At 53.1% G+C, this 26,571-nt stretch overlaps 8 protein-coding genes across 8 annotated transcripts; 4 read left to right on the top strand and 4 right to left on the bottom strand.

Annotated features, from left to right (window-relative positions):
* Nucleotides 1-76: 76 nt before the first annotated feature.
* Nucleotides 77-3,319, top strand: SEPMUDRAFT_146618 (uncharacterized protein). Its single transcript, XM_016903770.1, has 4 exons — nucleotides 77-566; nucleotides 871-2,377; nucleotides 2,427-2,624; nucleotides 2,689-3,319. Exons 2-4 carry the CDS (start codon nucleotides 1,314-1,316, stop codon nucleotides 2,816-2,818), a joined length of 1,392 nt encoding a protein of 463 aa, XP_016765776.1. The 5' UTR covers nucleotides 77-566; nucleotides 871-1,313; the 3' UTR covers nucleotides 2,819-3,319.
* A 1,850-nt stretch (nucleotides 3,320-5,169) lies between these two features.
* Nucleotides 5,170-7,960, top strand: SEPMUDRAFT_146619 (uncharacterized protein). Its single transcript, XM_016903771.1, has one exon. It carries the CDS (start codon nucleotides 5,961-5,963, stop codon nucleotides 7,611-7,613), a length of 1,653 nt encoding a protein of 550 aa, XP_016765777.1. The 5' UTR covers nucleotides 5,170-5,960; the 3' UTR covers nucleotides 7,614-7,960.
* Nucleotides 7,961-9,324: 1,364 nt separating this feature from the next.
* SEPMUDRAFT_35015 (uncharacterized protein) lies at nucleotides 9,325-9,945 on the bottom strand (the record flags this gene model as incomplete). The annotated part of the gene is made up of 1 exon (XM_016908589.1): nucleotides 9,325-9,945. A coding segment is annotated over one exon (621 nt), but the record flags the coding sequence as incomplete, so codon positions are not given.
* Nucleotides 9,946-11,069: 1,124 nt separating this feature from the next.
* SEPMUDRAFT_160876 (uncharacterized protein) lies at nucleotides 11,070-13,977 on the top strand. Its single transcript, XM_016907913.1, has 2 exons — nucleotides 11,070-13,013; nucleotides 13,070-13,977. The coding sequence occupies exons 1-2, from the start codon at nucleotides 11,241-11,243 to the stop codon at nucleotides 13,634-13,636; spliced, it is 2,340 nt and encodes a 779-aa protein (XP_016765779.1). The 5' UTR covers nucleotides 11,070-11,240; the 3' UTR covers nucleotides 13,637-13,977.
* A 233-nt stretch (nucleotides 13,978-14,210) lies between these two features.
* Nucleotides 14,211-15,973, bottom strand: SEPMUDRAFT_146621 (TFIIF_beta-domain-containing protein). Its single transcript, XM_016903772.1, has one exon. It carries the CDS (start codon nucleotides 15,903-15,905, stop codon nucleotides 14,820-14,822), a length of 1,086 nt encoding a protein of 361 aa, XP_016765780.1. The 5' UTR covers nucleotides 15,906-15,973; the 3' UTR covers nucleotides 14,211-14,819.
* A 1,084-nt stretch (nucleotides 15,974-17,057) lies between these two features.
* SEPMUDRAFT_130367 (uncharacterized protein) lies at nucleotides 17,058-18,657 on the top strand (the record flags this gene model as incomplete). The annotated part of the gene is made up of 2 exons (XM_016902354.1): nucleotides 17,058-17,094; nucleotides 17,156-18,657. 2 exons carry the CDS (start codon nucleotides 17,058-17,060, stop codon nucleotides 18,655-18,657), a joined length of 1,539 nt encoding a protein of 512 aa, XP_016765781.1.
* A 574-nt stretch (nucleotides 18,658-19,231) lies between these two features.
* Nucleotides 19,232-20,694, bottom strand: SEPMUDRAFT_146622 (uncharacterized protein). Its single transcript, XM_016903773.1, has 2 exons — nucleotides 20,178-20,694; nucleotides 19,232-20,051 (listed from the first exon to the last, which is right to left on the bottom strand). Exons 1-2 carry the CDS (start codon nucleotides 20,682-20,684, stop codon nucleotides 19,464-19,466), a joined length of 1,095 nt encoding a protein of 364 aa, XP_016765782.1. The 5' UTR covers nucleotides 20,685-20,694; the 3' UTR covers nucleotides 19,232-19,463.
* Nucleotides 20,695-21,246: 552 nt separating this feature from the next.
* On the bottom strand, nucleotides 21,247-26,154 carry SEPMUDRAFT_32037 (SNF2_N-domain-containing protein; the record flags this gene model as incomplete). Its single annotated transcript, XM_016908478.1, has 6 exons — nucleotides 21,247-25,161; nucleotides 25,221-25,258; nucleotides 25,310-25,642; nucleotides 25,708-25,782; nucleotides 25,855-25,885; nucleotides 25,942-26,154. 6 exons carry the CDS (start codon nucleotides 26,152-26,154, stop codon nucleotides 21,247-21,249), a joined length of 4,605 nt encoding a protein of 1,534 aa, XP_016765783.1.
* Between the last annotated feature and the right edge of the window lie 417 nt (nucleotides 26,155-26,571).

A 26,571-nucleotide genomic window follows, 5' to 3' on the forward strand; every position in this document is an offset into this window, starting at 1 on the left:
ATCTGGACAACCACAATTAATTCGACATACAACACCCTCACCCACTCACTCACTCACTCACTCACCCACCCACCCACTCACTCACTCACTCACTCACTCACTCACTCACCAGCGACAGCGACATCGACACACGCACACTCATACAGAGATCCGCGTCCACCGTTGTGCTCTCTCCCTCTCATCATCCTCACCCTCACCCTCACCCTCATACTCATACTTCCCTCCAACTGCAATTATACCGCCCGACCGGCAATCGTGGTCGCGCGGCGTGCGTGCGTGCGTGGAAGCTGAGCTCTTCTATAGAACTGGATTCTTGCTGCTTCGTGGCGCTGGCGATCCCTCAGTCCAGATCCACTGGATTCGCCGAGAGCGCCTTACGCCCAATCCAACAACACCCAACCGTTGTTGTTGGAACGACGCAACTCACCAAATACCTCCTACTACCGTTGACATACCTGCACGCCTCCCTTCAATTCCGTCGACGTGGTGGGTGGGACCAGACATCACGTCATTGGACTTCTTGCGGCTCTAACAGAGAGGGATTGGACTTGGGATATGCTCTCCAGGTAAGTATTGACTACCTAGTAGAACTAGGCTCACGCCTCACGGTGTTCCCTGCCAGCGGCCCACGCATCCATGCCCACCCAAGGTCCTCCAGCGACGTCTATTCGATGCTGCGGCAGTCTGCCGCCTTCGCAACCCGCTCCGACGTTTTCTCGTTGCAGGAACCACATCCTCTTCTTCATGCACTCCACGGATCGGCCACGGCAATCGCGCCGTTGTTGTCAAACTGTGGAGCCTGCCTCACTATTGGATCCGTCGTGCGCTCGGTCGTGCGACCAGCATGTGCAGTGCTGACCTGAATCGCAGACAAGCCTGGGGGATACCTCGAACACTACACATCGTTGGCGCTGCCATCCATACCGCCTTTTGAACACTGCCAACGACACAGACGGGACCACGCTGCTGCAGAGAGCAGCATCACTCACTGAAGCTCTCCTGCCATTCTTGTTGGCCTCAGGATTGCCGCTTGCCGGTGTGTTCTTAAAGCAACACCGATATTGTGGTCATTGTACAATATTCGCACTGTCTGGAATTCGCTCCTACCTGGAAATTCATTCGACGCTGCATCTCACCATAGGTTCTGCTTGGCGACCTGGACGATCCTTCGACATAGACTTAGATATCGATCCACGTACAGGTTCGACTCCGCATTATCAGAGACTGGGCCTCTAATCGCTGTTGGTCGCGCGGGGCGCGCATCCTCACTCCATCTTGGCGCCAGCGCCGGCTGTGGCACTTGCGATTCTGCCATGTCAGACAGGCCCCATGCCGTACTTAGTGGAAGGCCTGTCGTCAAAGCGGGTCCAGATTCACCTGGGGAGAAGTCACGCTTCGATGTCAAGCTGAACGACCATGGCAACGATATTCTCAAAGCCACCGCTGCTGCTGCCATGGAGGCGAGCATTCAAACAGCCCGGCTACAACAAGAAAGCAATCACCTTGTAGAACGAACCAGAATCGACTCTGCGCAAAGTAGTAGTAATAGTGTGCCACAATTACCGTCCGAGAAGCCATCCGGGCACAGCGTAATCAAGGCTTCTCCCGAAATCAGGACCTCACCATCTCGAGATGAAGCTCGACGTGGTGCCTCTACAGACTCTATTGCAGACTCGCCAACCTTGCGAAAACATGCGATTCCCATCGAGGAAGGTGTCAACACATTGCCTGTGGTACAGCCGACATCACCAAATAGGGAAGCTGCAGCTGCACCTGCATCGTCACCAACTGGACAGAGTTTGCCCTCGTTCAGGCAGTTGACTGGCCAATTGGGACAACTCACCGATCTTGCAGAGGCTGCTACACAGCAGGATGCTCGAGTCCCGCCAACTCTGCACCATCACAGCCAGTCCATCAGTTCGGCATCGCATTCGCCTCTGATGGCCTTCTTTCCGCCCTACCCGAACAATGCACATACGTCTCCTACCGCGTACTATCAGGCAGACCCGCGCTCACCAGCAAGTGCAACTGGCGAGGCCCATCAGTATGGATCACCGAAGCAGTACCCTGTGACGGCCTACTACACAGATAGACGGCGGTCGTCCGCCATTGCTGAAACGACGCCCATCTTCCCACCTCCCATGCCCTCACTGCCCACGCATTCGTCGTCGGGAGAAAGTCATGGCCATGCAAGCTCTAGCACCGATGGATACAGCACTACGCATACGACGCCCATTGACGGACCGATACCCCCCGAAGGAATTCGAAGACCGATGTTACCTCCCCCACCCGGGATGACAGTCGTTCCCCTGGAGGGCTTCAGATGTGACTATCCCGGCTGCACGGCGCCGCCCTTCCAGACGCAATATCTATTGAGGTAGGTGCATATGATTTCGAGTGAGTGCACGTAGGCTGATGACGTGCAGTTCGCATAGGAATGTGCATTCGCAGAGTCGACCGCATTACTGTCCGGTGAAAGAATGCCCACGCAGCGAAGGTGGTAAAGGATTCAAGCGCAAGAATGAGATGATTCGACATGGGCTCGTGCATAACAGCCCAGGCTATATATGCCCATTCTGCCCTGACCGCGAACACCGATATCCCAGACCGGATAATTTGCAAAGGTGGGACTCGATCACAGTGACGGGATATTTTGTTGACATGCGACGACGACTGACTGGCTCATAGACACGTTCGCGTTCATCACGTGGACAGAGACCGCGATGACCCTCTCCTGCGCGAAGTACTGGCACAACGACAGGAAGGCGCCGGTAAGCAGCGGAGGCGGCGAGGGCAGTCATCAGCGCCTGATCCCTGACGAGTAAGCGCCACCTCATGAGGGACACGATCCATGTATATGTATTTTCGCCGGGACTCGAGGTACTGCATACAGCAGCTTCAGCGACCACGCCAATGACCAGGCGTCATTGGAGTGTTGAGGAAGGAGAGCAAGGCACAAAACGCAGGCGTTGACCAGTGGCTTGGCGGCCGCAATATGTACCAGATGTGACATGAGCAGGGCTGCAGTCGACCAGCATCACACTTTGCTGAAGGAAAAAAGAGTGGTCCCCATCAGCTGGGAAACATGATGCCATGATATTTGATGATGACGATGATACTGAACCACAGTACCTACATTATTACCTGTAGTGAGAGTTGCCATTGTGCAGCACTTTCGTGGCACGCAACAAAACAACACTACCTACTGATGATATACAGGTACCTACCTTACGAGGTACTTGAGGGTATATCGTAATCATAGTCCATTCCCATGCCACGGCTCACATCATGCCCAAAATTAATTATTACCTCAGGTACCTACCTACACGCGACTCGCACACTACCAGGTAGTACCTACATACCCAATAGCCGTGGTTCCCTTATTACACATGTCAAGTTTCAGCTTCCTTCCGCAGATGCGACGTTTCTTGATGTCATGGCGGGTTTTGACATGTGTAGTATCTACTGTACTGTACCGTACCTTACCGGTGCCGTACCCGTATCGTTTCCTCTCCGGATGGACGGTGCTATTGGAACATGCCGATCTTATTATTATGATTATTATTATTTATACACATGTACTTTTCACCGCATGATGCGATAAGATGAGACACGCGTGCATCGTATCCTTCTGGATGTACGGATGGATACATTAGATGGATGGAAGTCGGTCTAGTCCATTAGCGGCCCGTTTGATATTGTTTTTTCTTTTCTTTTTTTCGTTTTTCTATTTTTTTTCTCCTCGGTTCGTTTCATTATTGTAGGTACCGTAGAATATAGATCGGTTTCAGGTTTTTCTTTTCTTTTTCTTAAAAGTGAGAAAAGGTAAGGTACAGAGTTGGGCACCGGATGGGAGGGTCGGTAATTTTATCCCGAAAAGAAAACGTGGACTCGTGTGCAATATTGTTTTCCATGTGGGAACCGTGTGCGTCGTGTCTGTCGTGTGGTGTGGAATTTCAGATGAAATTACCTCTGTACCTTTTTTTTGAAGGGATGGGATGGATGGATAGATTGGATTGAATGAAGGAAAGGGAAAGGGAAAAGGGAAGGACCTAGGAGGGAAAGCCAAAAACGTTTTCTTCCGGACTTCCTCCCGTGGATGTTGCCGGAATCGGGGGAAGTTTAAACTGGCTAATCTGAGTAATGGGCTTCTCTTCTTGGGTTATACCTTTTTCTTTTTTTTCTTCTCTCTCTGCATTGCAGACTGGATGTACATGCTGGAGATGGCTGTATGCATGCATGAATAGGTATATGTTTCTTTGATGAAATTTCGAGGGTTTACCTACCTTTACCTAAGGTAGGTATGGTCGGGTAGGGTGGTCATGAAGAGGAGATGGTCCAGAAGGAAGGAATCGAAGGATGCATGAATTCCAAGGCACTAAGGCAGGTATTAAGGTAAAATCAATAAAACGCCTCGCTACCGGAAGCGATCGAGGCTCACGTGGGAAAGACAGACACACAAGAAAAAAATTGGTGGGCGCATCGATGCGGTCCGGGTGATTGGAGGGTTTGTGGGCAGGTTTTTCAAGCTTAAGCAGGGTCCTCGTTCTTTACATGCACTAGGAGAGTGGACTCAGTAAAGACTAAAAGAGTGTGTGAGGGGGAGGGTACGCCTGTATACGTATACATGTATGCACGATGGGGCAATGGCCGGCCGAGAACAGTTTTTTTGTTGCGTCTTTTGGACCGATTGGGAGGCGTGTGCCGGCGGGCGGGTGGGCGGTCGGTCGGTTGGTCGGGCGGTGCAGCTGGGCTGGGCCACCTCCTAGCCTCAGTACCTCCTAGGCTGGGTAGGCTCAGTAGGCACTCAAGTAGGCTGGGCAGCTGGGCCGGTGCTGGCGCTGGCGCTGAGAAGCGGAGGCTGCCACGAGAGTCTAGAGACACAAGCGGAGACATCCGGAGAGACGGGAGGCAAACTTGAATGTTTCTTGGTGGCGGCGTGGCGCCGTCTAGACTACCACTCACTACCACTCACTACCGTCACGCGCAAGCTGGATGGAGGGGTCTGGTCTTGTCTTGATCTTGGACCTCTCCTCTCTCTCCACTACTCACCTCACCGGTACATGTAGTAGGTAAGTACAGGCAGGTAGGTAGTCATGCAGCTTGCTATCATCGCCGTGATCGCTCATAAATGGAGAGGCATCAAATCACGGGCATACTTGTTTTACATGTCCCTTACCCTGCCTCCAGAACTGCTGCTACTTGCTACTTGCTACTTGCTACTTGCTACTTGCTACCTCCTACACTTGACAACGCTCGTCTCATCCTCCATCTGTAACCTGGGGCCCATGCACGGCCTTATTATGACGATAATTGCCTCCCGTCTCTAAGAGTCTAAAACATTATCTTTGTTATTACTGCACACTGCACCGGCTCCGAGAGTCATCCACCAGCCTGGTCCCAGTCTCACTCCCGGTCCTGGTCCCGGTCCCTGCGCGGCCTGTACCCTGAAGACTAAAAGAGTGACGATATCATCGCTGTGAAGCAGCTGTTGAAGACTGAAGTGTTGATGAGCTGTCCGACCGCTGAATTTTAATCATCGTCGAAGAAGCAGTTCGTCCATCTTCTTCTACTGCCACACTCTGACTTCTACCGCTCCGCTCCGCCCCGCTCTCCTCCTCCTTCGTCACGAGCTCGACCATCGACCGACCGACCTCAGCCAACAACACTAAAGCACGCAGCCCCAGCGCCCAGCGCCATCGCCTGATTTTCCGAGACATCTGTCGACACCCCTGCGAACCCATCGAGTGTGTCTCGTCCAAATGCAGGTTTAAGCCCGGGGGTCTGGTGACGGGTCACGAGACATTCTGCACTGGAGCTGCACGCCCATTTTCGCTCTCTTTGCTACAGCTACTTAATCCACCTCGCGTGCACGCCTTCGTCCCGCCGTGCGTCGCCCGCCTTGCGAGGCTGAACAACAATCAACAACAACACCAACAACAACAGCAAGTCCAGTCATCATGGCCATGCCACCACAGTTCACGACGCTGGGCGTTGAACTGCGAAGAAGACCGACTTCAGCTGAGAACAATCATCACTACAACAACAGCAAAAACAACAATGCAGCTGCAGCTGCTGTGCCCGCAGCACCGGCCCAGGATCCGCCGGAAGTCCGACCTGCAAGGTCCTCGCGGAGAGTCACCAGCTACCACAACGCATTCCAAACCTCCTGCGCAGTCTCGACTGACGAGCCTCCGCCGTATGCGACAGCGCTACGCACACCCGCACGAGCACTGCGTGCCGTGCATCATGGGAAGGAGGCATTGCCCAAGTACACGTGCACAGTGGGTATGGAGGGGAAGCTGCTACTGAATTTGGAGTCCACCAATCCGCTGCATGGCTCGTGCCAGGGCGAATGGCGAGAGGTGTACGTGGTGGTGCGGGGAACCATGATCAGCTTCCATCGCGTCACGAGCGCTGGTGGTGCGGGCAAACTGCTACGCTCATACACTCTGCAGCACGCTGAAGTAGGATTGGCATCGGATGTGGAGCATACCATACTGGTCCCACAGAGCCGACTTGCCCAGCTCATTCCCTCATCTGCCAGACGGAGAGCTTGGCAGCGGGACCCAGACCTCTATCGACCTGTGGGCCAACACATCTTGCGACTACGCATCGAGACCGATCAAATCATCCTGGCGGATGCTTGCGAAGACCGCATCTGGGATCTGATCAACACTCTCAGCGCCGGAATCGACATTTCGCAGCCCCTTGACGAGCGCAGCATACCGAAGCAGTGCACTGTTCCTCGGCGAAGACGACGACAGCGGCCACACCATGCCAATGTCAATGACCTTTCCGACGCCGCCCTGCTCGCTGAACAGGAGCGCATTTTCCGACACATGTACCCCGACTTTGCTGGGGCAAGCACGAGACCCGGAAACACCCGAACAGAGACGCAAACTACCATTCCTCAGAATCCAGAACGCGAAGAAGACGAAGTAGACATTTCAATGATGCGCGAAGAAGTGGCCTCGACTGCCCACTCACATTCCACGACACAGTCGGACGAAGTCACATCGCGTCCTGCCAACGTGAGGCAGACGACATCGACCACGATCAATTCCGTGCTCTCGGAGGACATGATGTACTCCACCCCGACAACCAACTTCAACGAAGATGGGAAATGGCAACCTCCGCACTTGCGGACGCCTGCTCAGTTACAACGCTACATTCGCAGGTGCATGCCAACACTCAATGCGGATGCTACTCGAGCGAGCGACATCTTGATGGTAGATGGCAGGAGGATGAAACTGAATTGGCGAATGGAGCTCCTGGAACCATGGGAACTACAGCCACCAGCCTACAAAGCTCACAACTTTGGCACTAGCGGGACCAATCTCGTACGTGCGAGTTCACAGCGCTCATCGACAGCGTCCGCTGGGCAAGCTGGGCCACAGTCATCGAGCTCAATGGTCGGCGACTGTGATCCGATTATGCCCTTGGGCAATCCCTTGGAAGCCCTACACCTGACCAAAGTGGTCTCTGTAACCACCACGATGGACAAGGACGGAAATCAACGCCACCTTCCCACGAACGACGACGAATCCAAGACTCGGCGTCCACAGCAAACCTCGCACACAGATGCGCATGGCGTGGTATTCTGCTTTTGAGGGAGAGAGTGCGAGAGAGATATTCAACAACATGCCATGAGATATGATGAAACGACGAAAAAGATGCATTTTATGGATGGTGATCCAGACATCACCTGCGTAACCAACAGCCTCGAGGAAGGAGGAAGAGGCATATCTCTTATGTATCAAAGTCTATATTATGATGTCCCACAGCACCACCGAACGAACGGTCCATGCGGAATAACGATCTAGTGTAGCAGCGAAGAACGGGCAGCGATATTTTTTTTTATTTTTGCTTTAAGATACCACTTTAGTTTTTCTTTTTTTGGGAAAGGCACGTTGGCCCCCATGCATGTAGTGGACATGCAAAATTGCACAGATTTTACCACTACCTATCTACCAATATCACCTTTCTTTTTTTTTTTTTTTTAGAATTTTTGCTCCCGCCGCATATAATTGCCCCTCTGAAATATGACATTCTTTGTGCTCCACTCTTACTTCTACTCTCCTCACTAGGTACATGTACTTTGGGTTATCTCTCGTCTTTTTTTCGAACATTACCAAAAAGAAAATGCTAAAGCGGGGAAAAAAATGGGTGAAAATGGTTGGAGGTAGGAGGTATACATTCTTATCATGGCCTCTCGCGCGACTGTGGATTTCTACTTTGGATTTCTACCTTACTTTGGTATCGGTTTTTCTGTTTCTGTCTTTTCCTGTCTGTCTCTGTCTCTCCGTCTCTGTCTGTTTCTTTCTATTCCTTTCTGTCTCTGTCTGTTTCCGTCCAACCAGTCACCAAGGTCGTAGGTAGGTAAGGTACCTGTAGGTAGGTAATGGAAAAGGTACCTCAACCAAACCAATTCCTAGGTAGGTAATCTGTTGTTCCCTTTTCCCTTTTCCTTTTCCTTTTCCTTTCCCATCCTAGGTATCCACGCTATGCTATGCTATGCTATGCAAGAAAAATCACGCGGCTATGCGGAAAGAAAGAAAAGCTACGCTATGCAAACTATGGAATCCCATGTAATTCATCATTAATGAAAAGTCGTGTGAATGAGAATTCTCACATCCAGGCCGACTACCTGTCTTACCTTACCCTGTCTATCTTTCAAAGAACTCAATCTCACTGCGCACCAGAATCCTTCTTCTTCTGCTGCAAATCTCGACGAACGCGAGCATGACGGGATTGAAGAGAGCGTTTACGGTAAGCAGAGACTTCGTCGCAAGTGGTTCCCGGGGCGACAGCTCGCCAGACAGTTTTGCCATTGACTGATACGCCGTATTGACCCGAGTGGGCTGCGGCGTCGCATGTGATTCCGTTGCCGCTGGATGATGATGGGCTGCCAGTGCCGATGGGTGCGTTGGCAGAGACGGTGCCCGTTGCTGCTGCTGCTGGGCCGCTGACGCCGGCTCCGCTGGGAATAGAGAGTGTTGGGTAGCTGGTGGGTGTCAAGGGGGCTGCAATGATGGAGGTGGTGAAGGAGCTAGAGGCAGGAGCTGGAGCAGCAGAGGCTGTGGCGGGAGCGGAGTACTGGCCGTTATTGTAGCTGCTTACACCCGCCGAGGTGGCCTGGGCCGCTGCACTCGAAGTTGGTGTTGCTGCGCTGTTACCTGTTGGAGCACCGTATCCTGCACCGCCATCACTGGCAATGGAATTGTAGCCTTTGACGCCGTTTGTCATGGCGGCTGCTGACGCTGCGCAAGAGGGACCCGTGGCTGATGCGAGCGAGTTGGTTTGAGCTTTGACGACGAATTGGCCAGGGTTGGGAATGATCTGGTCGGAAGTCTCGACGGTGGAGCACTCCGAGGTGGGCAGGTTGATGAGGTACTGATTGGGAAGGCTGTCGTACACATCGTTGTTGTCGGCGCCACCGGTGACGGTGATGGGTGCGCAATTCATGTAAATCTCCCGATTGCCAACCTTGTTGTACCAAGTCCAAGCGAGCGCGAAATCTCCGTTGGGGAAGCCCTTGGGGACGGTGAAGGTGAATTTGTCTGAGCCATCGTTGCCTTCACCGGCTGTGGGACAACCGCCCTCGAAAACTTGAATGAGCTTGAAGACAGACGACTTGGTCGGTTCTTTGTCGAGCGACACGGATATTTGACAGGTGCCTCCGCCGTGCGAGGCACTGCCGCCGAAAGTGAGCTCCTGGGGAACGCCGACTGGTATCTTGTTCTGCACACTGACGTCGTACACGCCGGCACGCTGCTTGCATGGGTAGTTCGACTGAGGGTCACTGATTGCCAGATTGAGCAGGGGGGAGGTATCCAGGGTGTCGATGCCATATGGTACAGGAGTCTTGAGGGTCATGTGTGCAAAGGTCTGGTCGAGCAGAGCGAGTGCCACCAGGGCAAGGAAGCCTGTGCCAGAGAACATCTTGTTCGATTCTGTGGATGTGTTTGTTGGTGTGCTGTGAAAGGCGAAAGATTGTGTTTCTAGACCTGCTAGAAGTGTTCGTGTGTGATTGCTGTGAAGCGGTTGGTAGCCTTGAAGTGCTAGTGTGTGCGGTTACTAGGGAGTGTTGCAAGATGTGCTGTTGTGAACGAGGGCTGTCTATGACCAGCGCTGTGAATGTTGCATTCGCTGCAGAGTATGCAAAGAAGAAGTACTCACATCCGAAAGGACCAGGGAGCGACACTTATAGCATGATGGTCGAGGCGTCGAGTGCGTTCCATTCACGCCTATTGACGCAACACAATGGACTCATGAGACAATGACTTCCCTTTTCACGGCCCTTTGAAGGACCATCGAAACAAGGAATTCGAGGAAATTTGCACGCGCAATCGCGGCATTCACACGCTGCGGGTGCTTCCCGTGAAAGAGAGTCAACAGACTTCTGTGGTGTTGTAGGCGGCCATTGGTGAAGAATGGGCAGTGGTCGATACAACTCGATGTTTCACGAAATCAAGCACTCACAAGCTTTTGGCAATCGTATGGAGATGCGGCAGGGAGTGAGACCAGGATTGAGACTCTTGATCAGACCGAAGCACACGCATGTCTGAAGAGAAGAAGAAGCATCTCGGCTCATCCAGCCGAGATGCATTCTCGTCGTGAGGTCGCAGAGTGCGCGTCCACATGTGAAACACGGCCTACGCGCCCAGTCTCGCAGTGCAGGACTTCGCGACGTGATGTTCATCGTGAGTGGTTGTTATGGACGGTATCGTGAGGGCGATGGTGGCGTATTCACGGGTGAAGATGGCCAGCATGATGGCGGAATATCAACCCAGAGCGGAGGCCGGCATGTATTATAGGCTTGTCTGGTCGGTAGGGGAGAAGTGGTCTAGAGAGTTCAGGTATGGACTTGTGGTGGTTTCCTCTTAGTCAGCATCAAGCAAGGTTGTCCGCTCGGGTGGCTCCGCCGCTCCGACTAGGTTCTTCCGAGCGAGGCCAGGACGCCAGGTACTAACTAGTCTGTACTCTGTAGGTTGTACTACTGACAGGTCAAGGCGACGCGAACTATACAGCACAAACAGCCCTCCACCTGCACACATCGCACCCCTCACCGCCACCACCACCACACCGCAGCCCCTCCGAGTCCAGCATTCTGGCAGTCGCCCACTCCTCGCGACTCTGAAGATGCCTGTACAGCCGTAGTCGGCCAACGCGTTCTCGCTCTATCTCCTTCGCGCCAGGAAGCCTGAAAAGCGACACGTTCGCGCCGACTCTTCAACATGGCCACGGCGGTCAACTCCACGCGCATCAATGTCCCGCAAGCCTTTGTTTCCAGCTATGCGCCGCGGATACGCACCTATGGCAACTCCCTGCTCATGCCTGTGGCTCCCCAAACCATTATACCAGCAGCCCGCACCACGAAGCGAGGGACGACCGTGATCAACTATGCAGACGACTTTGAAGACGATAGCATTGATGAGTCGGATGGGCATTCGCGGCGGGCCACAGGACTGCGCACGGCGCAGCAGCGGAATGTGCCTGATCCCATGGTCGAGAGGGTGAAAGAGCTGGGCAAGGAAATCTACGCGCCCGTGGACGTGCAAGGCATTTGGCGGGACTGGATGGGGAAGCCCAAACGGACGTTGACTGAGAGGCAGATGCACGTTCAGTCTGCCCTGCCAACCACCCTGATACCGATCAAGATCGATCTCGATGTTGCGCCCTTCCGCCCAGAGGCTGCCCTTCCTACACCTCAGAACGCGAAAGACTTTGGCATTGACGAGAGCTTGCCCGCTTATAAAGCGCCCGAGCCGACGCCGCAATACAGACTGAAAGATACCTTCTTGTGGAACCTGCATGAGGCTCTGATTACCCCGGACATGTTCGCCAAAACTCTGGTGGACGAGCTAGATTTTCCCGTGATGCGCAAGATGAACATGATCAACGAGATTGCTACGCAAATCCGCATGCAATTGGAAGAACACGCGTCGACCGCGCTTCATCCCCTTTTCCAGCTTGATGCGGGCCATACAGTTGCAACTGCTACGAACGCCCCCACGCCGTCCATACGGCCCGGACTATCCCGTGAAGAGTCATCGACACCACTTACAGCAGCAACTCCCAATGCTCGATTTCGAGATGCTCCCTACGCGAATGGTGTCGAGCCTTCATCAGACGCACCTACGCCAATTGCCAACGGTAATGGTGCTTCAACACCCGCACTTAATGTTACCGCAACGCCCATGGCCCGGGACTCATCGACTTCCTCGGCCATCAATCCTGCAGATTCACATCGCTGTGTCATCACCTTGTCCATCAACATTCAGAATCGACTGTACACCGATAAGTTCGAGTGGTCACTACTGCATCCTCCCGGCTTTCCAGAGATCTTTGCACGGCAAACATGTGCGGATATAGGCCTGCCAAGCGAATGGGTCCCAATGATGGCTCACGCGATATACGAGGCGAGCTTGCGTTTAAAGAAGGACATGGTCGACAACAATGGCACTCTTGCTGGCGTCATCGGGAGCGGAGTAGATGGGTGGGGTATCATAGAGAACGAAGCATGCGAGTATCACGGTACTGCGGAATCCGCGCTCGGTGTCGGCGCGGGGTGGAGATTCGACGAAGATGGTCTAGGCGCGGATTGGGAACCCAAAATCGAAGTGTTGAGCAAAGATGAAATCGAGAAGCGTGAGGGAGACAGAGAACGGCAGATCAGGCGTCAAAGAAGAGAAACGGCTCGCTTTACTACGAACCTCACTTTCCAAACACAAAGCAATGGCCCCAGCGATTACTTTTCTGGTGGTCTTGGAGCTTCGCAAGCCACGGTCGGCGGCGAGGATGAGCGCATGGGACGAGGAGCACGATCCAAGCAGAAGAGACGGTTTAGGAGTCTGTCTCCCGTCGGTCGTGACACTCCAGAAGTTGCTGGCTTTGGCGGGACATCTTACCAGCTTTCCGAGGGCGAGCGTCAATACTGGCATTGCTCACACTGTTGTATATGGGGTTCTGCCATCTGGGGTGTCCGCGATGGACCTGCTGGCCCTCGAGTAAGTTGTCACCCACATGCGATACAGAAAACTCGTTCTTACTGACTGATGTTTAGACACTTTGTAATAACTGCGGTCTGCTCTACGAGCGAGATAAGCGTCTGCCGCCATGGAACGTTCGACTGTTTGCACACGAGAAGAATCAAGGTTCACGAGAAGCACACATGCCTCAATACGCACAACATGCAGCGCCCCCACGACCCCCTCCCCATCTACAATCTGACATATCATCGTTCCCGTTGTCGACGGCATTACAAACGCCGGCCCGTAATCGCGATGAGAGTATCCACGCACATTCACACCTCTACACGGGCGCCTCCACCACCGGCGGCCAGGGGCAAATCAGCGCAAGCACCATGGCTGACATCATCAACTACGCCGAACCCGGGGAAGATCTGGATTGGACCAAAGTGTCCGAACCCAGGGAACGAAAACGCCTACAAAATATCATCAACGGACGGAAATATCGCGAACGAAGGCTTGCAGCCGAAGGCCACGGTGGCAGTGGTGGCAATTATGCTGGTGCTAGTGGAGTCGGCAGCTACCTGAGTACAGGCTATGGACAACGGCAGAGTTTGCTCGCAGAAAAGGCCACAAGCGTGACACCCAGTAGTGCTTCGTGAGGTGAGGTGAGGTGAGCCATTGTGCGGGCGCGTGATTTTGCACCCTCCTCCTCCGCCCCCTCCATAAGAGAGAAAAGAAATTGGCGCGAGGTCGTTTGTACAACTACCTACCTACTTGACCTTTATTACCTATATTCGGACCTGGAGACTTTTGTCTGGTTGGTCTGCTGTAAAACCACTAGTTAGTTACCTTACCTTAGGTACTTGGGTACCTGTACTGAGGTACATTACTATCATCGTATCGCGTCATCTTTGCAGGCGACGAAGAAGAAAGAAAGAAAGAGAGAAAGAAAGCTATGCCATTGCAATAGGTACTCTCCTACCTTACGCTCGGCTTTTACCCCCACGTCTCACGTCCCATGTCTCTCTTATCTATGGAGAATCATAATCTTGTGCCATGCCATACCATGCCATTTTCTCTTTTCTCGTAGAGCTCCAATGACGGATATAGCAATGGCCGGTTTACTACAGACTGCAAACTACTTTTACCACTAGGTACTACTAGACCAAAAAGGATATTAAAAAAAAGAAGGCTCGTGAAAGAAAACTACTTCTTTGTGAGTTGGATAGAGTGGAAAAAGTGGTATATCTGCGCAGTAGCAGTAGTAGTACATGTGATACGTGAATGGCACTATACTCTCTATGGTTCCAACAGTCATCATCATGATTCTGGTAATAGCACTGTCAAAACTACTGATGGCGGATACGAGCTATTCTGACTGTCTGCATACATGGCAGCGTGGACGATCCCTCATCATAGGGAATGCAGCCCATGCTGCATGCCAGAGGAGATATGGAGAAGCGCTTCGATGGCGCAAGAGAGTACGGGGAACAGCCCGTACTGTGTGGTTGCTGCTTTTCATGCTACTTCCTTTTCCATTGCTTACGATGGAAACCGAGAAACGTAATGTCGGATCCTCTTTTTCTGGATAGGTACACCGATCTGGAAAAGAGTCGATATTGGATGGTATATCCGTCCAGTCACGTGGTAACTCGTATTTTTCTTTTCGCGGACGGCTCTGGTGAGAGTCGAGGATCAAGCGTCCTAATCATGGCATTCGTGCATTTCGTCCATAGTCACGTCCGGTTGAATCCATGTGCCAGTCCCTGCTGAGTCGAGCGAGACTGCACAAGGTCAAGCATCAATCTCCCCGCTCTCCAGCAGAGCGCAATGGGGTGTTTCTCACTCCATCTTCACGTCTTCGAACTCATCATCTTCGTCCAATTCATCTCCGGTCCCTTCGTCTGTCGTCTCCAGCTTGGCGACGGCCAATTCTTCCTTGACGCCACTCATATCTTCTCCACCTTCCTCCATGAGCATCTTGTACTCTGGCTTCAGCTTGTAGTTTTGTACGAAGTCACCTTGCCTCATCAGTGTGGCAATCTCATCCAACGTCTCTTTTATGTACGCTTCGGGTTGCCGTAATCTTTGCCGCAGGGCCTTCAGACTCCAATATGTATACTCTTTGAAGCACATCTTGAGGGCGTCAAGTAGAGCTGCCTTCTCCATGCGCACTGCCTTCTCTTTGATCGCCTTCTTTTTGTTCCCAGCCCCACCGACCTTGGATGTGAGAGTTCCAAAGACAAATGACTCGTTGTCTTGACCTGGGTGGCGGACACGCTGGCTATTGACAAAGGTAGTCTTATTGCCGGCGTTCAGGGCGTTGCGGTAGCTCTCGGCGAAGTAGTCGAGACTGCTCTGGTCTTCCACGGGGTGCATGTCGAACTCGTTGGCGATCATGGGAGCAAGGGCGGTTTGTTTCGGGATGGACGTTCGGTAGGTTCCTGGTTTCCGCGGCTGCTGGCTGCCTCCACCATAGTTGTTGTGGTAGCGGTCGAACTTGTTGATACCGCCGGGTCGCTGGCTAGGCGGAATGCGATTCGGGCGCGCATTGCTGTTGTGGCCGGGCAGGTCCTTTTCGGAGAAGATGACGGTGTTGTTGTAGCGCTCGGTCTTCAGCTCGACGTTATACGTCTTGGGAAGCGGCGCATGCTGTTCGATGTTGTCGCGCAGTCGGATCTGGATCTTCTGCTTGGTGTCGCTGGGGCCGTGGTGGAACACACGCACGCTGCCAATCTCAATCTGCTGGTCGTCGGGCGCATTCGCGTACACGTCGTTCCACACCTTCCACATGTCCTCCGAAACCTTCAGTAGCCACGACTTGGAGCCATCTGGTGGCATTTGCAGGTCGTTGTCTTCCTCAAACTCGTCAATCTCGCCGAGCGGCTTCGTCTCCTCCGCCTTGATCTCGGTTTTGAGATCAGCCATGCGAGCGGTACGTCTTTTGCGTGTGTGGAGGTGGAATGGAAGGGATAGATAGGGGGAAGTCTATTGTTGTTGTATTGGTTGGGTGAGTAGGAGGAGGTGGTGGAAGGAGGAGGAAGGAGGTTGGGAGAGAGTGACAATAAGGTCGAACAATAGGAAGCCGAAGCTGAAGTCAATTGTCTGCCTGGATGATTGACAATAGACATTCCTGCATACGTGCAAACGACCGTGCAACCCATGCCAATGATACTGTATCTCCATGCATGACACACTGCGATCCGCTCCGAAGGAACCGGTAATACCTAGTTCAAGTACCTAGGTATAAAGGAATGTAGGAGGTAGGTAAATTGCTAGCTTACCAGGTATATAAGTACCTATAAAGGAGGTACATGTAGGTATACAACATAAAATAAACCAAACATATCTTGTACCTATCTACTTTTGCACAAAGACAAACGCAATCATAGGTATATCCAAATAGCAAATAACACTACTAGTGTTGCTGACAATCCTACATGCCTCTGTTCTGATATATAACTGAAAAGATCCCTACAGATGTTGAATGTCTACGCCTTAAATATATATATATACGAAGACAACAACAAATATACTATTAAATACGCCCCCTTATACGCATCTAACACCTCTATTACTGTATAGATCATATACATACGACCGACAATGATCTCAGGACGTGTAAGTACAGTATGTATGTTTGGGCCTCGGGCTTGCTATGCATATCCCTGAAACTAAGGACTATACAAAAATCCCCCGTCCTAGGAGGTAGTTTTGCCAGTCTATGGTACACTAGTACCACAGGTACTAGCAGAACTAACCTGAACGCATGGTCAATGCGTCTGACAGACTAATATTTGATCAATAGACGGACAGATGCAACGGTGCATCTCTCCAAGAGTCCGTATACAATGAACCCCTGCTTCTGTAGACAGTATAGAGAAGACCAGAGAAGACGTGTTGCGTGCTTTGTGATTTTCCAGCGTTTCGACCGTCGAAATTCCAAGCTCGCACGGCTATATTTCACAGCTGTGAACCCTCTTCCTCCACCCAAAAACAATAACCTACCTGACGCACCCACTTCAACCAGCACAACTTGATCCTCACTACGATCGGTCAGCGGTGAGTCCCCATACTGACATGGTGCCGCCACCCACGACGACTGCATCTTCGCCCGGTTCGTGACCACCAGCCCTCCGTCGTCGCGAGAACTGACTCTGACTGCTGACTTGGAGTAGTAGATGACCGCAGCCAAGTCGAGGCTGACAACGAACACAGCGGCACCAACATGCAGGACATCGGCCGTGCAGGCCACAGCGGCGGTCGACGAGCGCCATCGCCCCTATCCTACGTCGGACGAGACTCGCCCCCCCCGCCGTTGACCTTCCACAATCAGGTGATGGTCGATCCCTTCCAATCACCACTACCAAGCGGACTCGACTCGCCCTCCCCGCCCTTGACCTTCCACAATCAAGTGATGGTCGATCCCTTCGAATCACCACTACCAAGCGGAGTCGACTCCTTGCGCTACTCGGCGTCTCTGGGCATAAGTGGCCCGTGGTTTGATTCTGAGGCGGACAGTAACACCCAACTCGAGGCATACAGGATTCGTCACTTTCTGCAGACATCTTTCCATACTGAGCCAACGCCGCTCTCTCCCACCCCTATGAGTGCGGATCTGTACACACACAGCGCATATCTGTTTCCGCCACCGCCCCGTTCCCGAATCGAGTCGTCGTTGGTAGGTAGTGGTTCACTGGCGGAGGCGCAGCTATACGGTCGTCGTCCCCAGCTCGATTCCTCGTCATTTGACAATTCACAGCCCGCAGAAAGGGCTCTGCCCTCTGTGGCTTCACCCGCGAACCGCCAGGTGCAGCAACAAATCACCCGATCCTCACACATCTGGCCATTTACCTCCCCACAGTCCGAAGACAGGGCTCCGATCTCTGCAGCTTCGCCCTCAGACCTCTCGCGGTGGCAAGCCTTCCATCGAACCTCACACACAGGTCAGGCCGCCAATGCAGCTAGTCCAGAAGAAAGTCTTGCCCAGGCCACTCAGCACCAGCTTACACCACAGCAAGACCATCACCGCTCTTATCATGACCCTCTGGACCATCCTGGACCTGCCACTGCAGCACAGTTGATGAGCAAACCCGCCTTCATCGCTGCACTTCAGCCTGTCGACATGGAACCAGGCGACATGTGTCCAATTTGCTACAACGCATACGAAGATGCAGTCAAGCTCTCGTGTGGTCACACGTACTGTGATGGATGTATTAAGACTTGGTGTATGGACAAGGACACGTGCCCCATGGATCGTAGCGTTCTGTTTCAGGAACCTTTATCGCCACCACGCTATGCTTCTATGCGGCGATCTCACGAACTTCGGTCAGCTGCGCGACGAGATGCACGGAGGTCCGCAAGTCCCTCCACTCGAGTCTCCAATGCACAACCAGCACATCGTGCATCCCGACGAGCCACACGCTACGCTTCTGACCACCGTACTGGATCTCCGATCCGTACTGAGGTTACTGCCATCTCAGTGACAATGGATGAGGATCGCGAGGATATGGCATACACGGACCTTGTCCTGGGACCGGATCTCACGAGTGATGAGCTTAGCAGGGCACCACTCGTTGAAGCCGTCCGACCAGACATGTTGAGCCATCAGAGGGAGGCTCGAGAAGAGAGTGTCAATATGTGGCGTCAGGTGCTCGCGCCTGACACCTTTCATCACTGATGCAGCAGGAATGGACGATGAGACTTGAGCCAAGAAGAGGTCATGACTATCACGAAGTATGAATATGAGTATGAGTACAGGTATGGGGACTCTGGCGTTCAACTGAAGACTTTTTGCGTGCAGCGACGGAACTCACGGGGACGAGGAAAGAGACATGAAGTGTTGAGACGCTCGGAGGCTCGGTAATTAACGCGGATGGGAAAAGACGGATGAGTAAGATGTCTGACAAGTCAGCAAAGCGGTCTGCCAAGGACAGACTGACTCACGACAGTAGGCTCAGATGAGGCTGAAGAGCTCAGGGGAGAAGAACGATGCAGTGGGCCGGTCGCGTTTCCAGCATCACTTTCTAGCATCAAGATTCTCGCGAATTGGAGGCGGTGGAAAGGAGACAGAGAGTTTGCCCAGTTCAGCTAACCGGGCAATGTTGACTTCCATGTCACAATAATGTACTCAACGAGGTGCACGTGCCAGACTTCTGTTATGCTACATCATATGCAACATCTAGATACCTACCTTACCTACCTATTGGCCAATGGTCTTTCTAAACCATTCTCGGCCGCATAGGAGTGCTAAACCATCATTGGCACTTGCATGTGCGATCGAGCATTGATGCTTGGCCTTATCGAGACTCCCCATCTGTGTGCCTCTGCCTACCGGGGTGAGGCTGGCAAGCTGGCTGATGAGACACCATGCCAAGCAGACTGTAGCAGCCAGCAGACGAGCTTCTTCACATTGCCAACAGCGCTTTGCACGTGCACACCCATTTCCGCGTCGAGTATTACTCTCCCGAATACTTGTCTCATCTCTCACGTCTCCACCCCATCCAATCCAGCCAGAACCTCCTCTGCCAAACCCCCCTTGACAACCACGGCCTTGATCATCGCACTCATCAAACCCCTACCCACACCACCTCGTGGAGGTCTCCAGACTGTTGCTCCAGCATCGTTCTCCCTCAATACCGCCATCTCCGCCGCACTCAATCCACTCCCCCCAGCGTTCGAGTTGCCAGCGTTGGGCACTCCCGCTGCAGTCAATCGACTTGGTGGATCAATGGTGCGCAAAGCTACCAATTTACAGCCTTCGTCATTTTTGACCTGAGCGGCAGAGATGGCGAGTACGGAGTCTGCGACGGCGAGCTCTTCCTTGGAAGGGTCAAAGAGGATGTTGGAGCCAACGGTCATGACGAGTAGTGTGACAGGAGGTTTAGTCAGAGCCTTTTTGGTTTTCGGGTCGCGAGGGAAGAGTTCTGTTGATGCGTCCCAGTCGTCGTTGAAGAGCGGATCTTCGTCGCCTTGAGATAGGAGAGCAGGTAGACGCGTGGAAAGGAGGGCGAGGTGTGTTGTTAGGGAGAGAAGAGGAAGAGGATATGAAAGTGCTTGGGAGAGGAGGAGGATCTACTTACCTTGTCAGCGCGGTACCTCCATAATGCACCTGCATGTAGCCATGAGGGCTAAGCAGGTAGGTAGGTAGGTGGCAGATAGTATCGTATCGTATCGTATCGATATCAGACGTGCACGTACGTCAATGTATAATCTCCAATGAAATCTGCTGTTGATGTAGAGCCGATCCTTCACATTTCCATCTGCGAGCAGAGCTTCCGTGAGCATGGCCGCAAGGAAGACGGGCAGCGCATCGTCGTCGCGCATGTCGGGAATTTGTATGGAAACCTCTAGCCACGACTCCTCGCCCTTGCCTCGCTTCTGGTTGTTGTTGTTGTCGTCGCTGTCCTCCTCATCCCCTTCCAGGCCCATTTCCACATCCCCACTGCCAACACCCGATGATTGCAAGCCGCCTCTTCGCCCGCTCTTCTCGACCTCTGCCTTCACGCCGACGACTGCTTCCGTGCCATCAGCAAAGCATATCCGCGCACTGCCATTGGCGCTCGGCAAAATGTTTGTCTCGGCGACCAGTGGGCGGAACGTCGTTGGCGAGCGGCCGTCAGGGCGGATGGGTGGGTTTTGTGACAGCGAGGCATGCAGATAAGAGAGTTCGGCAGGCGACAGTGCAATGCCAGTGTAGGGCGCCATGGCAGTGGTGATTCCAGTGTCAAGTTGTTGTGTGAAAGTCGTTCAGCACGAGGCACAAATCCGGAGAGCTCGCACGTGCAACGGTGCAAGCCCGGCCGGTGGACTGCAGGAACAAAAAGTCAAGTGCACGTGTCTGCTTTGGTGTCTGCTCGCACGCTATCTGGTCTACTAGTACATCTAATGTACCGACGGTCTCCCCCTTACGAGCATTGAGCTCTCGTGCTCGTCGACCATTATGGTGTGTGTCTGTGTGTATATCACAAAACTCCGTACAGAGACATACGCGACGCCGGCGTTGTCGACCTGTGCATGCGAAACAAATATCAGAACCATAGACTTTCACCCCGGCGCCTACGCTTCTTGTTCCCTAACAAGGCTGCAAATACAAGCCTCATGCATTTCACTCGCAGTACAATCAACTTTGCGCTGTATCGCCCTTCTTCTTCTTCTTCTTGCCCTACTTTTTCGCCCTTTCCTGATGCTCATCTCCTGCATGTATCATTCATGGGTAGCGCTTTTCGCCACAGTACATGTCTGGGCAGAAATTTATACACGTTGACATTTAGTCTGCAGTCTGCGCAATAACAGTTTCCCTATTCTCAGCCGGGCTGGACTCATTCTTGACAACAGGAGACTCTGTCTCTATTTTGACCGCCTCAGCCTTGGGCGCGGCTGAGGGGACATGTGTCTCTTCCGTGGTGCTCTTCGGCTTCGGCTTGGCTTCCTCAGCCTGTGATTCAGCTGTAGTGGCTTTCGGCGCCCCATTGGAAGTTGAGCTTGGCTTAGACTTTACCAAGCTCGATTTGGCTGCTGCTGCCAGGCTGTCTTTCCCGGACAGCTTGGTGTACATTTCCAGCAGCTTGTGGCCGGGAACGCGCTTGGCGGAGTCCTTGGCCTGTGGCCAATGATGATCGCTCACATAATTCCAAAGCTCTTCAACCATGTCTCTGCCATTTTGTGGTACCTGGCCGTTGATATGGTTTCCCAGTGCGATGAGGCTTTGTTTGATGAGTTTCAAGCGGGCTTCGTCATCAGGCATTCGTTTCTTGTTGGCCATTGAGACTTTGTGCAGTGTGGCACTGACCGGATCTAAAATGCGGCGAGCACGTTGTTCGGCTTCAGTCAACGGCTTTGGGGCACCGTTAGCGTGGGAGCTTCCATTTCGTTGATGTCCCGGACGCCTGTCATCCGAAGTGCGTGGCCGGTGACCGTTTGGCGAGCCGGCGTGTGGCGTGCGGCGGTCCATGCTATTGCGGATGTCCGACTGATGCATTCTCCTGCCATCACCAGAGTGCTTGTTACGCATGCTGTTTGGACCAGGACTGCCCGACTGTCCGGGCGTGCCCATGCGGCCGTGGAATTGGCCAATATGCTTCCGGTTATTGCGATGATGATTCTCCAGCGCCTTTTTTGCAGCCTGGTTGGTGCCGTTGCTGATCTTATCCTTGAGCACGCTGAGCAAATAGTTGGCCCGCCGGACGAGATGCACCGCACCAGGAGATTTGGCAATTGTCTTCTCGTCGCCCGCCTTGCTGCGCTCCTCTTTGGCGCCAACTCGATGCTCCTCCAAATAAAACCTCTCGCCGAGCCCAAGTTCGGCATCATCACGAATTGGAACCCATGCACCATAGCCATGTCGAGCGATACCAACGCAGAGCATGCCATCTTCTTTGGCACCCCACTCGCTGGTGTATGATGCAGGCTTAGACGCTTCTGGTACGCGAAAGTTTCGCCAATCGGAACACTGATCCACACAATTCCGCACCATGCGCATCTCTTCGGGTCGCTCAGTGAGCGTCTCCGCATTAAGACGCTTGACACCCCTGAAGTCGAACAGCACCGCCTTCTTCTCTTTCTTCGTGACTGGCTTGCCCGTAGTCCGCTCGATCTCGTTCTGGCGATCGACCTCTTCTTGCTGCAAGCGGATGGCGGTGTCGATGATGTCTTGAAGAGTATCTCGCACAATCTTCACGTCACGTCCCTGAAGGCGTGCCGCTTTGATGATCTCTTCTTCCTTCTCGTCCATGGCACCAAATCGTTCATAAGCGCGGATGAGGTGGCGACATTCCTTCTCACCTAGTGCCCGTCTCGGATCGAGACCGTGATCGGAGTCGTTGTCGTCTCCAGAGCCTTCCTCGTCCATGTGCTGCATATTTGCTTCTCTCGCTCGCTTCTTTGCAGCGCGCTGGTCGCGGCCTTCCTCACCAGCTGCCTTGCGCTTTCGTGGCTGATTCTCCTCGATGACAGACTCGAGATACTCCTCTTCCTGCTTCTTACGTTCCTGTTCCTTGAGCTTGTCCAATTCAGCTTTTGGGATGATCTCGTCCCATTCGAGATCAATTTTAACGTCAGTGTACTCAAAACTCCGCAAGAATTCCTCGCCACCGTCTGTAGTCATGCCTTGAGGCTGCTCCGTCTGGTGCTCTTCGGCGTTTTCCAATACAGCATCAATATCAAGCTCTTCCAGCTTCCTCTGGTTGCCTGACTGCTCGAACATCTTCTGTCCTCGCTTCTTCAGAATCTGCGAGATATCGTCAGACGAGGTGGGCTCAGCAGTAGCTGCTCCGATGCGTTGCATGCGATCTCCAAGGTCACGAGCATCCTTGTCAGTGACGCCGCGCTGGATGGTAATGAACTCCAGCATGAGCTTGTTGCGCGCGCGTTCCAGGACTTCTTCTTCCACAGTGTCTTTGGAGACAAATCTGTAGATAGTCACTGGCTTTTTCTGGCCAATACGGTGGGCTCGTGCCATCGCTTGTAGATCGGCCTGGGGATTCCAGTCGGAGTCAAACAGAATGACTGTATCAGCGGTCATCAAATTGATACCAAGACCTCCCGCTCGCGTAGACAGTAAGAAACAGAAGTCTTGGCTTCCCTCCGCGTTGAAGTGGTCAATCGCCATACGCCGTGGTCCGGCTGCGATCGTTCCGTCCAGGCGTTGGAATTGATATCCTCGGAGCTGTAAATAATCTCCCAGAAGGTCGAGCATCTTCACCATCTGGCTGAAGATGAGCACACGATGCCCGTCTTTCTTCATTTTGGTGAGGAGCTGGTCGAGAAGCATCATCTTGCCACTCGATGTAATCAGAGCCTTGAGCTGTTCATCACGGCTGTCACTCCCGGCGAGAATGCGGTCCTCGGCAGCAGGGAACAGAAACGGATGATTGGATGCCTTTTTGAGCTCCATCATGATATTAAGCAGTGATGTCTTGGCCCCCTTGGACCCCGCGTTCAATGCTGCGTAATTGCGAGTGAGAATGTTCTTGTAATACTCCAGCTGCACGTCGGAAAGCTCAACGCGGATGATCTTCTCGGTTTTGGGCGGCAAATCGTTCTCCACTTTCTGCTTGGTCCGTCTAATCATGTAGGGTGAAATTGCCTCAGTCAGTTCGGAGAGCTTCTTGCTGGCGTCTTCAGACATGAGATCAATGTGCTCATCCACGTGAATCTTGCCCGGCATGAGGAAGTCCATCAGCGCAGACAATTCGCCGAGCGTGTTCTGCATCGGTGTGCCCGTGATGAGCAACCTGCTGGCGGCGCCGAAGTCCATAAGCTTCGCGTACAGCTGGGACTCGCGATTCTTCAGTCTATGAGCCTCGTCGACTGCCATAAATTGCCATTTGAGTTGCGACAGGAAAGGAGCATCCGCCAGGATGTATTCATATGTCGTCAGGAGGACGTTGAACTTGACCTTTTTCGGATTGCCATCAACCAGGAGCTCGTACTCGCGAATGATCTTGCGTGACGCCTCGTTGCCGTTGTATACCACGTAGTTGAGGTCCGGTGTCCAGTTGTTGAATGTGTCGGCCCACGCTGGCATGGTGGAGAGGGGGACAACGACAACAAACGGTCCTTGCTGACGGCGGTCATGTCGAAGCCAATTCATGAAGGACACAGTTTGCACTGTTTTCCCAAGACCCATTTCATCTGCTAGAATGACATTATTACCTCTGCACCAGTGATGCGCCAAGAAGTTCAGACCATGTATTTGGAACTCTCGAAGCTCGCCCCCCTTAATGTACGAGGGCTGTGTCCTGAATGGCTTGTAGACGGAGCGGGTATTGATGTTTTGCTCGATCTTGTCCGACACGGGCAGTTTCGCAGAGCGATCAAGGTATCGGTCGATGGCGGTCTGGGCGATGGTGCTGATCAAGTCGGCACTCTCCCACGTACACGCATCGTATCCCAGACTCTTCCACTTGACGTAGTATTCTATACCCTCTTCTCCGTCTCTTGCGCCAATGACACGCTCGACTTGCACGTAGTCATTCAGCGAGTCCAGGTAGCCTTCACGATCGAGATTCCAGCGTTCTTTATCTTCCGCCGCAATATCTGGGTCTGACTTCACTTGTTGGTCGATGATGACAATTTTGCGGTAGTAGTTCTCGAGGCGACGGATGCCCTTGTAACCAGCGTCGGAAAGTTCTCGCCACGTATGCCAGGTTGCGTGATAGTGTGCTTTGCCTTGCCATTTGATCTGTAGCCATGTTAGTTGCAGAGCACGTACGTACACGTGCGCTCTCAGTGCAGACTCACATAGAATTCGTAGTCGTGCTTGTCGGGAGTGTCTTTCTCTAAAGGTCGATCAGTACAGTCGCAGCATGTCACAATGGCTGAGTACGCACCAACGCCTTCAACCACCCTGTGGTTGAGAATTAAGTCGATCGCTGGCGTGTTCTCTTCTTCGACATAAGTCCAATAGTTCGGCGTCACGTTCTCGGTATCCTCCTCTTCGAAGTTGTCGAAATTTTCGTCCTCGTTGTAGGTGGTGACTTTGGCAGCTCGCCGGGATGAGAAGCGCACTTCACCCAACTGAGGTGTACCTGAACCAGATGCGACACCCTGCAACTTTTGTCTCTGCTTCTTCGCGAATGTGCGGCCACGTTGACCGCCATAGGTGTCCTGGTCAGACTCTGTCCCATCCGAGGCGACAGCACGCGACGACTCTCGTATAGATGCTGTGAGGAACAATGTCAGTTGCCACATGGGCAGAATATATCTCAGGGAAAGTAGGGCGACATACATGGTCGGGCGGTAGCAGTTTTTTGGCGTTTCCGCCGGCTGCCGGTGTTGACGGCGTCCTCGTCGTCATCGCCGTCTTCTTCAGAACTGTCAACCTGAGAAGCATATTAGCGATCAGTATATGGTGGGTCCAGAAATGGATGTATACATACCACGCGCCTAGCTGGTCTGGCTCGGCCCTGGAAATGGCAGGTCAGCAGGAATGGTGGCAGAATGGGGAAGGAGTGCATCTTACGCTTCGTCGCAGCCCGTAAAGCTCTGGGTTTTGCTTCATGTACTCTTCGTCATCGACATCTGCTTTCCGCTTGCCAGGTCTAGAACTAGATTCGGAGGATGATCTGTCGTGGCTCGTGGCGTTCACTTGTCCCAGCTGAGGACTCTCCATGTCAAAGTCTGCATCTTCCTCGCCCGGGGCATCATCATCCTCATCAAGTTCTGACGTAGCCATATCGTGCACAGCATCGTCGTCGGAGAACATGCCATCATTCGCTCCGTCTGGTGATGCTAGGTCGGTACTTGGAAAGCCGTCCATGTCGGAAAGTTCGCTCTCGCGTCGGTCTGGCTGACCGGATGGCTTCAGAAGTCCATCGCCGACTGCTTCTGTGTGCCCATTCGTCATCGACATGTCGTGAGAGGTCTGTGGAAGGGTAGGGGCATGTATGGAAGCCGCTATGAGATCGGAGTGTCAGCAGGATTGCTCGGGCTGTGGTGACGCTTGCGAGCTGAAATTTTCACAACGCGTCGAGGACCACAACGCGACCGGTTCCCCCGCCTAATCGGCCGTGTATTCAGTATCAATGCCGTATATGACAAGTCCGGTGATGGTATGAGTCCTCGTGGTGGTATGGAGATGGCGACTCGGTCG

This window comes from Sphaerulina musiva (genome assembly GCF_000320565.1).
Source record: "Sphaerulina musiva SO2202 unplaced genomic scaffold SEPMUscaffold_1, whole genome shotgun sequence".
Classification (NCBI taxonomy): domain Eukaryota; kingdom Fungi; phylum Ascomycota; class Dothideomycetes; order Mycosphaerellales; family Mycosphaerellaceae; genus Sphaerulina; species Sphaerulina musiva.